The sequence below is a fragment of the Geotrypetes seraphini genome, chromosome 8, assembly GCF_902459505.1.
Source record: "Geotrypetes seraphini chromosome 8, aGeoSer1.1, whole genome shotgun sequence".
Classification (NCBI taxonomy): domain Eukaryota; kingdom Metazoa; phylum Chordata; class Amphibia; order Gymnophiona; family Dermophiidae; genus Geotrypetes; species Geotrypetes seraphini.
Genome location: NC_047091.1, coordinates 90,243,175 through 90,257,087, shown reverse-complemented (window position 1 = coordinate 90,257,087; position 13,913 = coordinate 90,243,175). Strand labels below are relative to the sequence as shown.

At 43.9% G+C, this 13,913-nt stretch overlaps 1 protein-coding gene across 4 annotated transcripts in view; it reads left to right on the top strand.

Annotated features, from left to right (window-relative positions):
- LOC117365648 (scaffold attachment factor B2-like) overlaps positions 1-13,913 on the top strand; it is a 265,886-nt gene that overhangs the window by 226,259 nt on the left and 25,714 nt on the right. The window contains exon 17 of one of the 4 annotated variants that reach the window (XM_033956260.1): positions 12,023-12,070. The exons of the other annotated variants lie outside the window; for them this stretch is intronic. Within the exon in view, the coding sequence (XP_033812151.1) occupies positions 12,023-12,043 (21 nt within the window). The 3' untranslated portion in view covers positions 12,044-12,070. The remainder of the gene's footprint in view (positions 1-12,022; positions 12,071-13,913) is intronic. 4 annotated transcript variants of the gene reach the window in all.

Below are 13,913 nucleotides of genomic sequence, written 5' to 3'. Positions count from 1 at the left end.
GACCATGAGTCTGTTTGGGACTTAGTAGAGCAGGAAGTTGCCCAAATTGAGATGGGTGCTTATCTCTCAGATGCCATGTATGACCTCTTGCAAGCTTCTGCCAAGTCTATGGCTTTCAGAGTGGCTGTGCGCTGTACCTTGTGAGTTCAAGCATGGTTGGTGGGTGCGGCGTCCTAAGCTAAGCTGACGTAATTCCCCTTGTTTAGTGAGGATCTAGACAAGTTAGTTCAGACCTTAACGGACTCTGAAGTGCCTCATTTGCCTAAAGATAGAGCTAGGCCGCTGGCACGAGGTGGTATTGAGCGTGGGTGTGATTTCCGCCGTCTCTGCCCTGGGTGAGGGGTCTTTTCTTTTTGGACTCCTGGGCTTTCCAGAGGCCAGTAAAGTCAGTGAATGTAGTCCTTTCAAGGGGCCCACCGAGGTGCTGGTAGTGCCCCCGCCAATTCCCTTGCAGCCCGTCCTGCCCAATGATTCTTTGCTGGCGCCTGCTCTAATTCCGATAGGCGTCTGGCTGGGCAATTTTTATCCAAAGTGGACAGAGATCATGTCCGATCTGTGGGTACTGGAGGTGATTCAGGACGGGTTATGCTTTGGAGTTTGTCCACTCCCTGCCAGATCATTTTCTAGCTTCTCCTTGACAGGCAGCATGGCAGAAGCAGGCTTTTCGCCAGACCCTTCAAAGATTACTAGATTTCAGAGCTGTAGTCCCAGTACCCTCTCAGGAGTGGTGCACAGGCAGGTACTTGGTTTACTTGTGGTGCCAAAGAAAGAAAGGACTTTTTCGGCCCATCTTAGATTTGAAAGGGGTCAACAAGGCTTTTCAAGTTCCGTCCTTCCGCTTGGAAACTGCGGTCTGTGATTCTGGTGGTTCAGCCAGGGGGAGTATCTGACTTCTCTTGATCTGTAGGAGCCCTACTTGCATTTTCCAATTCAGGTCTCCCATCATTGATTCCTGCACTTTGTGATCTTGGGGCAGCACTCAGTTCTGTGTGCTTCCCTTTGGTCTGGCCACGGCTCCCAACATTCACCAAGGGTGTCGTGGCGGCGTTGCGCAAAAAGGCATTCTGGTTCATCCCTACCTGGATGACTGGTTCATTCGAGCAAAGTCATTGCAGGAGAGCACCCGGGTTATGGCTCGAATGGTGGAGGTTCTGCAGTCGCTGAGATGGGTTGTCTACCTTTCCAAGAGTCAGTTGGCCCCTTCAGTGCCTGGAGTATCTAGGAGTTCTGTTTGTCACCTCCTTAGGGAAGGTCTTTCTCCCAGAGGCCTGGATATGCAAATTGCAATCTCAGTAACTGGCATCATGGTGTCCTCGGGCACAGGATTTCCTCCAAGTCTTGGTCGATGGTGGCTTCCCTAGACGTAGTGAGGTGGGCTCATGCCCATATACTCTTCTTTGGAATTGGTTGCCTCAGAGGCACAGTTTGGATCATCCTTTCCTGAGGGCTTGGCTTGCTGCAGTCTTCATTGGTGGCTCCAGACCTCCCATCTAGTGCAAGGGGCAAGTCTGGATCAGCCACAGTGGATGGTGCTGCTCATGGATGCCAGTTTCCTCGGTTGGGGAACACAGTGTCTAGGTCACTCAGCTCAGGGCATCTGGTCCATGGAGGTGGCGTCCTGGTCGTTCAAGGTTCTAGAGATCAGAGCCATCCATCTACCGCTGTTAGCCTTCTGGTCCTTTCTGGTGGGCAAGTCAGTCAGGGTTCTTTCGGACAATGCCACGGTGGTGGCTTTTGTCAGTCATCAGGGGGGCACCAAGAGCGCTTTGGTGGCGCAGGAGGTGACTTCATGTTCTGGGCAGAGTCTCATCTTCAGGACATCTCGGCCTCCCAAATAGCAGGCGTGGAGAATGTGCAGGTGGACTTTCTGAGTCTGTCATAGGGGAAAACACCCTCCAGGGATTCAAGACAAAGTTAGACAAGTTCCTGCTGAACCAGAATGTATGCAGGTAGGGCTAGTCTCAGGACGCTGGTCTTTGACCAGAGGGCCTCCACATGAGCGGACTACTGGGCACGATGGACTACTAGTCTGATCCAGCAGCGGCAATTCTTATGTTCTTATGTCCCGCCCTAGATCCCGAAGAGTGGTGTCTAAGCCTTTCAGCTAATAGTGCAGTCTTGGGGTCAGCTCCTCATGGACCTGATGGCCATGAGTGACGCCAAAACATTCTGCTTATTCAGTCATCGCAGAGACGGTCAGGCCAAGAGACTGGATGCTCTGGTTCAACCATGGCCAACGGAGGGTCTCTTGTATGTGTTCCCTCTGTGGCCATTAGTGAGCAGAGTTCTCTGCATTGTTCGACATCCAGGCCTAGTGATTCTGGTGGCTCTGGATTGGCCCAGGTGTCTGTGGTACACAGACCGGGTGAGGCATCTGGTGGCGGATCCTCTGCCTCTCTTGACCAACCTTCTGTGTCAGGGCCCCATTCCAGTGTTCGATCCAGGTCCCTTTTGTCTTACGTCTTGACTCGTGAAAGGGACCTCATAGGTAAGAAGGGGTATTCAGATAGTGATCTCAACCCTCTTGGGGTCTTGGAGACTTTTTCCATTTCTTGGGCTTATGTGTGGGTTTGGCGTATATTTAAGGAGTGGTGTGCTGTGCGTGGAGTGGTCTCTTTTCATGCTTTCCTGCCTAACTTCTTACAAGATGGCCTAGACAGGGGCCTGGCTTGGTCTTCTCTCCAGGTTCAGCTTGTAGCCTTGTCAGGCTTTCACGGATTGTTATGAGGTCAGCGTTTGACTACCATTCCTGATGTTGTTTGCTTCTTGTGGGCGGCCAAATTGTTTAAGCCTCCCATGCGACCATCGGTTCCATCTTGATAATGTAATCTGGTCTTGTCCGTGCTGATGCGTCTACCTTTTGAGCCTTTGGGTGCCTGCTCATTGAAGGACCTTACTCCTAAAGCAGTCTTCTTGGTGGCTATTACTTCTGCTAAACATGTTTCTGAGCTGCAGGCTTTCTCTTGTAGGTCTCCTTTGCTGAAGTTCTCTAGGTAGCAGGTTGTGTTGAGGCCTGCTCCTTCCTTTCTTCCAAAGGTAGTTTCTCCTTTTCAAGTTACTTAGTCAGTGGTCCTCCCGGTGTTGGGTAATCGGGAGGGATCTTCTGAGCAGAGACAGTTGCACAAGTTGGATTTCAGTTGGGTCCTTCACTCTTATGTGCTGAGGACCCAGGAGATTAAGAAATCAGATCATCTTTGTCCTTCTCGTGGGCCCTCGTAAGGGGGATGGCGCTTCCAAGGCTACCATTGCAAGCTGGATCAAGGAGACTATTGCTTCCACTTATCTTCAGAAAAAGCCTGTTCCAGAATTTCTCAATGCTCATTCCACTGGGGGTCAAGCAACTTCTTGGGCTTGGTCTTTAGTGTCTCTAGTGGATATTTGCAAGGCTGCAGTTTGGTCTTCTCTGCATTCCTTTGTCAGATACTACTGTGTGGATGTTCACGCGCATCAGGACACGGTATTCGGTGAGCGTGTTCTTGTGTCGGTCCTTTGGGGGTCCCACCTTTGATGGGTACTGCTTTGATACGTCCCATCAGTAAAGAACTATACTGGTCTATTAGGCGATACAGAAGGAGAAATTAGGTTCTTACCTGCTAATTTTCTTTCTGTTTGCCTGTATAGTTCCCCACCCTTTCTGCTTTCATGTGATGATTGAGGGTTTTGCTCGTGTTCAGATTTTGATTTTTCTGCGGGTTCTAGTATTTTTCTAGGGCCGGAGAGATACAAGAACAATGGCTATGGCTTAGCTTGTGAGTTGTGTGGACACTTTCACTGCAGGATTCCTGTTCTATGTATTTTCCAGCAGTTGTTACTATGTTTGTTGTTTTTATTCTCCTGTTCGAAAAGTTTTTACTGTTTACAGTTAGAATTGTGTTTGGTTCTGCTTGGCTATTCAGCAGACTGAGTTGGCAAGAGGGAGCCTCAGTTAATATACTACAGTCAAGTTTTAGTCTCAGTCTCCATCTGCTGGTCACAGTGTGATATAACTCATCAGTAAAGAACTATACCAGTCTACAGGCTTAACAGAAAGAAAATTAGCAGGTAAGAATCTAATTTCTCCTTTTTTAGCATTAATAAAATAAAACCATTGTCTACCAACCTGGGGAGGGGCGGCACACCTGCTCTACCATAACTCCAGATATCATGAGTCTCCCACGCATGCCTGTCATCTGGATAATGCTCATACAAAAAAAAAAAAAAAAAACACTCTTGTAAATGTCTATTTAAAAACCAGCTGTCCCAGGACAGGTTCTATGCTGGATGATAAATTCCCTAATTAAGTTCTCAGACATCCAATGGTCTGATAATCAAATCTCTTAAGTCTGTTCGCTTATCTTGAAGACCCAAAAATGAAAAGTTGAGAAAAATAAACCAAACAGCTGGAATGAAGTAACTCAAAGAAGACAAAGGAAAATGACAGGAAGGCACAAAAAAAATCAAAAAAGAATGAGGCATTGAGAACCCTGAAGACAAAGCTACTCAGCTTCACAAAAAAATGAAAAACTGCAGGTCACATGAACTGACAAGCAGGAAGGCACTGGCAAATGCACAGGTATACTTGGTATTTGTCCATAACAGGTTCCATGGTTGATATTACCCACGTGTGAGAATATTATACCTGCTTGCCATCATAGAAGCAATATGTTCCAGATGTTGCATCCTACCACCCATTTCTAGAGATATATATAACATGTCGCTTCCTTTGTGCCTCAAAAACCACCTCTCAAGGGCCAGTCTCTAAACCAGAAGGGATCTGTTTTTTCCATTACTGAAGCCTGGCAAGATAGACCACATCCCTTTAGAAGAGGCTGCTCCATCAGAAGCTGAATCAGATCTGTTCTCAATGCCGCCTTAAGCAGGATGACCAGGGATGAGTGCTGTGCAAGACCTGGCTAGGAAGACAACATATATCGGGAGTCCACCATAAAGGTGATAAAAGCCTGAACCAACAGATTGATCCATGCCAAATCCAACAAACCAACAACTGGTGAAGTGGAGTCACTTCACACTAACTAAATATGCTATGATGTTGAGGAATGGTGCACCTAGTAATCCACAATGAGCCTGAACACAGAATCACTTGGACCCTATTCACCTGGGTCCAGATGTTATGTGCAATCTTATATCCTGTCAGATCTTCGTAAACTGAGTTCTAGGTGGATTACAAGCAGCATATCGCTGCATAGTAATTTAAAAATAGAATCATAGATGCTTCTATTTAAATTTCCACAGCTGAGAGAATCCACCTGATCATCATAGCAACATGCATCACAGAGCTGAGAGATTGTGTAATTGGATAGGAATCTCCAGCACCACTACCTCGCTCCTTGTTTGCACTCTGTTGACAATCAACTACTAGAATAAGAAAAAGGGGGAAATGGGAGCTCCACAGTAGAAAAGACATGGAAAAACAGTGGAGCAGAAAATGTAATGTACCTGGGTACAGAGAAAATAAAAATGAAATGGGTCTAAAAATGGTCCGAAGAAACAAGAGTATTAAACATGTTTATTATTGATGAACAAAAAAGGTTATACTCTGGTAAAGCAAGGATCTAACATGGTCTGGGTTTCAGCAATAAGCCTTCCTCAGGAGTTCATAATGCCTAGAGGCATATCAGCTATAAACAGAGCTTAAAAGCATACAGCAAAACAGTGGCATAATTTATCAATGCTGTATCAGATATGAGTCATCGATCTGTCCAGCACCACATGTGAAAATCCATGAAGACCATGGCTGCAGGCATGTTGTTTTTCACACATGGTGCTGGGCAGTAGATCCTTTCATTTTTATCTTTCCTTTATTCAGACATATATTTTTCTAGTTCCACTGTTTTTTCATGACAATCTGCTACCGTCATATCAAAGGAGACTTGGACCACCACCTATCAAATGTTAGCAAGGAAAACTTGAAATTTGGCATAATGCTAAGAATTGCAAGTTCTTGCATTTTGGGCTGCAAAACCCGAAGGAATGGTACAGTTAAGTGGGCTAAGAACTCTTGTGCATGAAAGCAGAGCAGGACTGGTGTGTTAGTATGTGATGATTTTAAGGTGGCCAAACAGGTTGTAAAGGTGACAGCAAAAACTAAAGGATGCTTGGGTGCATAGGGAAAAGGAGGCATTGATGCCCCTTGTTCTTCTGCCCTGAAGAAACCACCAGACCAGGACTTTAAAAGGGAAGGAAGCAGGGCTTTGATTTTGGTTTTGGCTAAAACTGAGTGGTAGATTTCAGCAGAACCAAAACTACTGGTTTCATTCAGCTTCTCTAAATAATTTAAATGTTGGTCATATCCTCGGATTTCTTCTGGTCTCCAAAGGCTATATAATAATATTCAACTTGTGACAGTGATCTACTTTTAAAACTCCCTTTATATATCTTGAAACTACTAGATTCTGTTCTGCACCAAAACAAATTGTAAAATCATCCCAAGTGGTGCATGTGTTCAGCCTTAAATTGTAGGTAGGAATCGTGATATCTGTCTTTATAACGCTTTAAAAAGCAAAATGATAAACCGTGTGTGGGGGCTTTTTATTTTCCAGCATTTTGTAGTGTAATAGCATTTATCCCAAGACAAGAAGGCAGCATATTTTCACGAGTGATGTCATCCACAGAGCCCTGGTACATCAGAAGTTTCATGGCCGCCCATACTGCGTATGTGCCGAGTGCCTTCTCACCCAAAGTCTGCTCGCAGGACCATCAGTTTTTAGTTTTCTGCGGAGCTAAGTTCTTTTGGAGTGCATCCAAACACTTGATTTTCTTCATATCTTTTTCCTTCCCCCCCCCCCCCTTTATTTCTTTTATTTTGTTTCCCTAGCAAATTTTGTCATTGCTTTTTTTTTTTTTTTCCTCCCCCGATTTTGGGGCCTTTGGGCTCCTCTCAGCCTCTTAATAGGCCGCCTGCATCAATTAAATTTTGGGCATTACTTTACTCAACCACCGCTACGATTGAGTCCTGCTGCAAATGTTTTCCCATTGATGTCAAAGCCTTCCATCGGGTTTAAAAAGTGTGTTCTTGTTGCAACAGGGTCGTCTCTCATTGACCCGCACAGTTGGTGCCTTCAGCGTCTTGGTCCTGAACACTGGGACAATGGTTGTCTTCACTGTGCTGCTCTTCAAAAGCATTCTCTGAAGGCTCAACTTATTCAGCAGGAGAAACTTTTTGGGTCTTCTCGATCAACTGTCTTCACCATCAGACTAAAAACCCTTCTCCAGAAACATCAACATCGAAGTTGGCACTGTCATCCTGCTCTGTCTGCTCCAACGGTACCATCGACTTCTCCTAAGAATGCTAAGAAGCAAACCCATGCTTCTCCCTCAACCCATATATTGGAGTCTTCTCAAGCATTGAGTAAGTCGATGCACACTAAAAGCTAGTTCAGTCAAGATCTCCACTGCATTGTCTCCTCACCAACGCACCATCTGTACCAACAACATTGGTGATACCAGTTCAGTCCTTGCAGGAGCAACTCAGTTTCAAAGGGTGCGGCACTCATGTTGCAGTCGTAACCACCCCTGAACCGCCAACTGCTCCATCGGTACCGCCCAAGCATCATTCCATCAGGGACTCTGGTACTGATCCTTCAATCCGGCAGAGCCATCACAATTCTTCATCGTTTTCCACATCAGATTGGCATCGAGACACTGATGAGAGCTCTTCCAGGCATCACAGTTGTAGGTCTTTGCCTCGACATCGATCTAAATCAAGAGACCACTGCCTCCTAAAAGAACTGATTGATTTAGGTCTTTCAGATCCAACATATTCAGATCCAGAGATTTGCACCAGAGACCATTGGTATCATTTCTGATTTTTCTCTTCTAACTCTTAGATGAAGGTCTCCACCGGAGAATTTCATTCAACAGATTCATACGCTTAGTGGAGCAAGCCCTACCAGTGAAAATGGAATTAGACAAGAGCAGTTATTTGATACCTTAGACTTTGATTAAATTCCTAAAGATTGTTTAAGTTTCTATTCCATCACCATATGAATGACACTGTTTAAAAATTGGGAATCGCCTCTACATGTGCCTTTATAGAGCCAGGCACGGCCAGTGTTTGAGCCTCAACTAGAACATCACTTTTTTTTTAATTGTCTAAATTAAATAAAGAAAAGACCAAATTCAAGGCAATCATGATACATGTAAATGAGATGAATTATAATATTGAACAATCTCTAAAAATACTAGTAGTAACCTTGGATAAACATCTTGCATTAGAAAAGCATTTTGATTTAGTGTTTAAGAAAAGTATTTCAGTGCTCTGAAAACTCAGTACCATTAAAAAATATTTTGACGAAGTTTCCTTTCGTCTACTAGTCCAATCCTCTATCCTGAGATTCTCAATTATTGCAATAATATTTATGTAGGCGCTCCCAAGAAAATTAAGGGTGGTCCAGAACATGATTGTCCGCCTTATTTATGGCCTAAAGACATGGGAACATATCACCCCCTCCTATCAAAAGCTCCATTGGCTGCAATTTGAATCCAGAGTTCTGTTCAAGTTTTCTTGCTTCTGTTATAAAATAACATTCGGTTTGCTTCCGAGTTACCTAAACTCTCATTGTAATCTGAGTTATACAAACAAGAGTTCTCGAAGATTACATTTGTTCACCTATCCCTCAGTAAAATTTTGCCAGTATAAAAGGTTTTGTGAAAGAATCTTTGCCTTTCAGGCAGCTAAATTAAATATTTGGCTTGCCTGGTGTGTGCTAGAAGCCTCTTCTTACCTGGATTTTAGAAAACAGATAAAAACTCAATTATTTAATAGGCTAGGATCTTAATACTTTTTTATGTTTTTATCTTGCTATGTAAAATTCTCCGCATTCTTTTATATTGCATGCATTTTATAATTTATGTATTTCTTCCATTAGCTGCCTTCATTTGCTGTCTTTTTAATTAACTTGTATTGTTTGTATCTTATCCAATATGACAGCAGAACAGGGCCACGGCCCAACAAGTCTGCCCACTCTAATGACCCACCCCCCTAAGTTCTTCCTTGAAGTGATCCCACATGCTTATCCCATTTTTTCTTAAAATCTAACATGCTGCTGGCCTCAATTACATGCAGTGGATCATTCCAATGATCAACCACTCTTTCGGTGAAGAAATATTTCCTGGTGTCGCTATGAAATCTCCCACCCCTGATTTTCAACGGCTGCCCTCTTGTTGCCGTAGGTCCTTTAAGGAAAAATATCTTCTTCTACCTTAATACATCTCAATCATGTGTCCCCTCTCCTTGCGCTTAGAATTCTCGGGTATGGTGGTATATAAAAATAAATTTATTATTATTAAAAGATCATCCATCTAGTTCTAGAACATATGCCAGTACTCTTCCTGGGAGAGGGCCGAACTCTGGACAAATTTAGTAGGCGACTATCAAAATACTATGCTTATGAATATCCTCAACTACTTCTTTAATATGACTTTCTACTTCTAACAGTCCAAGCCTACTTCAGTGAGAGTGCACCTTGGTGCCTTTCACATTCCTCTTCATGATAAACTTTTGACTACACGTCCATTGGTTTCCAAGTTTGTGAAGGAACTCATGCGCACAAAATCCCCAGTCAAAGCCCTTCCAGTTTCTTGGAACCTCAGTGTTGTACATTCCACTCTCATAAAGCCACTGTTTGAACCATTGATATCTTCTTCCTTCAGATATCTCACATGGAAAGTGATTTTCCTGATTTGCATCACTTCAGTTCAATGCATCAGTGAAATTCAAGCACTGGTTTTGGATCTACCTTCTACAATGTTCTATCATGACAGTGTGGTCCTATGTACTCATTCCTAATTCCTACCAAAAGTAATTTTGGAATTCCAACTCATCTGGTCTATTGTTCTGCCTATCTTCTTTCCATGACCCATCCGTGTGAAGCTGCAATTCATTCGTTGGACTATAAACATGCTTTAGCTTATCTGGATTGAACAAAGCCTCATAGAACTTCTACTCAGCTATTCCTTTCATTTGATCCTTACAGACTAGGAACTCCGGTTACCAAGAGAACTATTTCTACATGGTTAACAGACTGCATCTCCTGCTATGTTCGGGCTGGACTACTGTTGGAAGGTCGCATCAGAGCTCACAAAGTTAGAGTGATGGCAGCCTCCATTCCACTCCTATTGAGGACATCTGTAAGGCAGTCAGATGGTCCTCAATACATACATTCACGTCCCATTACTGTATGGAGACTCATTCCAGATGGGACAGTCGGTTCAGCCAAACAGTTCCTCCATCCCTTTCGAAGTAGCTAGGGAGTCCCATCTGTGAAAATATGGTGCCTGCTTGTCCTGGGATAAAGCACAGTTATTACCTGTAACAGGTGTTATCTAGGGACAGCAGGCAAATATTCACACAACCCTCCCACCTTCCCTATTTGTCTTTATCTTTTTACTGAACTGATGGTCCTGCGAGTTGACATCAGGCGGGAAGGCAGGTCCCAAGACTTCTGAAGAAGTAGACTGTACACTTCTGCACTGTTCATATCGGGGCTCCATAGATGACGATATCCATCTGAGAATATCTGCCGGCTGTCCTTGGATAGAGAATGACTTGGGGACAAATTTTTCCCTGTCCCTACGGGGACTCATTTTCCTGTCCTGGTGAGGTCTTTTCCTACCCCTGCCCCATTCCTGCAAGCTCTGTCCTCATCTGCACAATCGACAAACACTTTAAAATTTGTCCCTGTGTCATTCTAACAAATGTTAAACGTAACTGTGCTATTATCAGTTCATGTCTTAAGATTCACAAAATCTTCCAATCCTGTACCGACGATCGCAAAACCAGTTTTACTGGTTTTGCAATCGCTTCCTAACCTGATTCACTAAACTCCTGCCCTATCAGTCTCCTACCCGATCCGATCCACCCATGCAAATTAGTAAAACCCCATGCAAAATAGCTAAGCGATTGATTCACTAACAATTGCTTGTCTATTTTGAATCTGGTTTTTCTATTGTCCAATCTGACTGCTGCAGACCTGTTGGTAACTCTTACTGACAGGTCTGCCTGGTTTTTTTATTTATTTGTTTTTTAAAATAGTACTGATATTTTGCATGTATTTCACACGCAAAATATCAGCCTAATTAAAAAAAAAATATTTTTTTAAAGCCACCCTCCTCCCGATAGTGTTCCCTCTATCACCGAACCCAAAAAAAACGCCGCCCACCACTTCAACATTATGGCAGGAGAGATTCCTACTCTCCTGCCATTAGGCCGGCTCCAAAAACAATGGCCAATCGGGGACTTCCTTAGACTCCTCTCTAAGGAAGTCCCTGATTGGCTGAGGCTCCCAAGGGAGGCGCCTGAGCCAATCAGGGCCTTAGGCCTTTCCCCATGCATCACATGATTCACCGGAATGAGGCCTAAGACTGCAGTTCTGAGGAGGAGGCCTTGAGCAGGAGGGACTGAGCACTCCTCCTGCTCCCAACTTTTTTAAGATATGGGGAAGGGGTTGGGCTGGCAGGAGGGAGTTGGCATACGACATAGAAACATACCTCCTGCCATATTCATTCATGCGCAGGGAGGGGGTGGGTGAGAAGCGTTGGGAATTGCCCAGAGTTTCGGTTTTTTTCAAGGGAACTGGGCCCGATGGCAGGGGGGGTATTTTTTTATTTTTGGTTCTGGGTGGGGGTACTGTCTACTTAAAAACCACGGGCTCGCAATGCGCTTTTTGCAGAATATATAAAAAAGCATTGCGAGCCCGTAGTTTTAGAGGGCAGGAGAGTTGCTAAAGAAGTGAATCGACTGGTCCTCAGCAGTCGATTAACTTCAGCTCGGCAAGCCCAGTTGGTGTTCCTTCTTCTTTTTATTGAATCACTGCCTGCCTACTTATGCATGCAATTTCCCTCATTTACATGGGCGGATCGGGTTGGATTGGTCACAAGGTTAGTGAATCGAGTCGGAGAACGATCACAAACTGGTGATCGGTGCATTTAGTGAATCTGGCCCATTGTACCTGGAATAATCATTAATGAGAATTTACACCTTTTGAACAGTGTCTTTAACACTTTTTTTTTTTTTTTGGCCCAGGACAAGCTCTTGACACACTAGCAGGTCATTGAGAGAACAATAGAGCAGGTAAAAGCCCTTCTATAACACAGCCATTTTTCTGTAAGGTGTTAAAGCAATTCAACTGCCTAAAGCCAGCTCAGTACTTATTATTTGCATATTTTTTTGAGACTTTTTAAAAAACTTACTATATAGAAAGCTGATGTTCAGAGTTAATTCACATTATATATACATTCTGTAACATAGCTATTTAGAACACATTATCATTAAAAGTTAATGTGGAGCAACATAGTCTCTGAATTACCTTTTTGAAAAATCTTCACTAGTTTACTCTTGGATTGGATTGTACAAGGAATAGACTTTAAAGAATCAAAATAGAAATGTGATCAAATGCAATTTGGTGTTCCCCATATTTAAAGATTGGTGATTAAATATAGTGAAGAATAGAGAATCTTTGCTGCCAGTGAAGAGCATGGGGAGCGCATTCAGCTTCTAGGAGCAAACGTGGACCATAAGGCCCTTCTGTTCTGTCCATTGATATTGTTGCATTGCCATGAGCTTCAGTTGATCTGCCTTCTCCTTCTGCTCACTACTTTTTATAGTGCTTCTTTAGAAATTATATGCAATGATTACTGTGCTGCTTTGCATAGTTACTGTATATACTTGAATATAAACCGGGATTTTTGGGCCAAAAAATTGGCCCCAAAATGGGGGTCCCGGTTTATATTCGGCCCAGCTGTCCCCTCCAGACTTATTGTAGGCCTCTGCCAGGCTCTGCACGCTGTCCCGTCCCCGTCTCCCCGCCTTGTCTGAGAATTCACAGGAGCCATTCAGGAAACTGCTTAGCATTGAGCAGCAACACCAAAGCACAGTCCTGCTCAGTACCGCTCAGCGGCTGAAGCCAGAATTCACGGAAGCGACTGACCAGGTTAGCAGTGGGGCAAGAGCGTGGCGGAGAGCAGCCTGGGAGGTAGGAAAGTGAGCTGGGTGCAGTGCCTGGCAGGGAGGTGGCTGGGTGCAGATCCTGGCAGGGCACTTGAATATTAAACCGCCCAACTTATATTCAAGTCAACCATTTTTCCTCCTTTTTTGGGGGGGTGGGAAAGATGGGGGTCTTGACTTGTATTCGGATTGACTTTATATTCGAATATATATGATAACATGTTTTTTTGTCATGCTGAGACTAAGAAGTGCCACAGAGATAAAAAAAAAAAAAAAAAAAAGTGTGTAGTGGGGGAACTTGATTTAATCCTCAAGTGGGTTTCATGGCTTAACATTTTTATGTAACAAAAGCAAAAAAGAAAAAAAAAAAAAAAAGCTAGCATAAGAGCATTAGGCTCCCTAGGTAAACATTTGGAGCTGGATGCACAAAAATTGAAGTTATAATCATTTGGGTCATTGTAGGGCTGATTTATTTGTCCGATTTGAACATGGCAATTGTTGAAACAATTTTGCATGCAAATGTGTTTCCTGGAATTCCACCATAATCCCATCCAATCAATCATTGGAGAAAGCTACTGACATGCGCAGAGCCTGCAGGGGTAGCCTTGAACAGCTGAGCGGCAGGATAAACCCTGAAGCAGCCTTCTGTCACTCAGCTGTTTCTAGCAGGAAGAGTAGTTGTTTCTTGGGTGTGTTTTTTTTAATTGGCACAATGTGTGCATGTTACATATGCATAACATTGCCCATTTAAAAAAAAGTCATGACAGGACACCCCCCCTCCCCTGATAATGGCCCACACCTCTGAACTTTAAAAAAAAAAAAAAAAAATGGCAGGAGGGAAGCCCACACACACACATACACTCCTGACCCCCCTCCCACCACTTTTCAATAGAAGATAGGCAGGAGGAATGTCCACTCTCTCCTGCCTCGGTCTCCTGGATTCCCCACCGTAGGGGATGCAGTAGGAGGG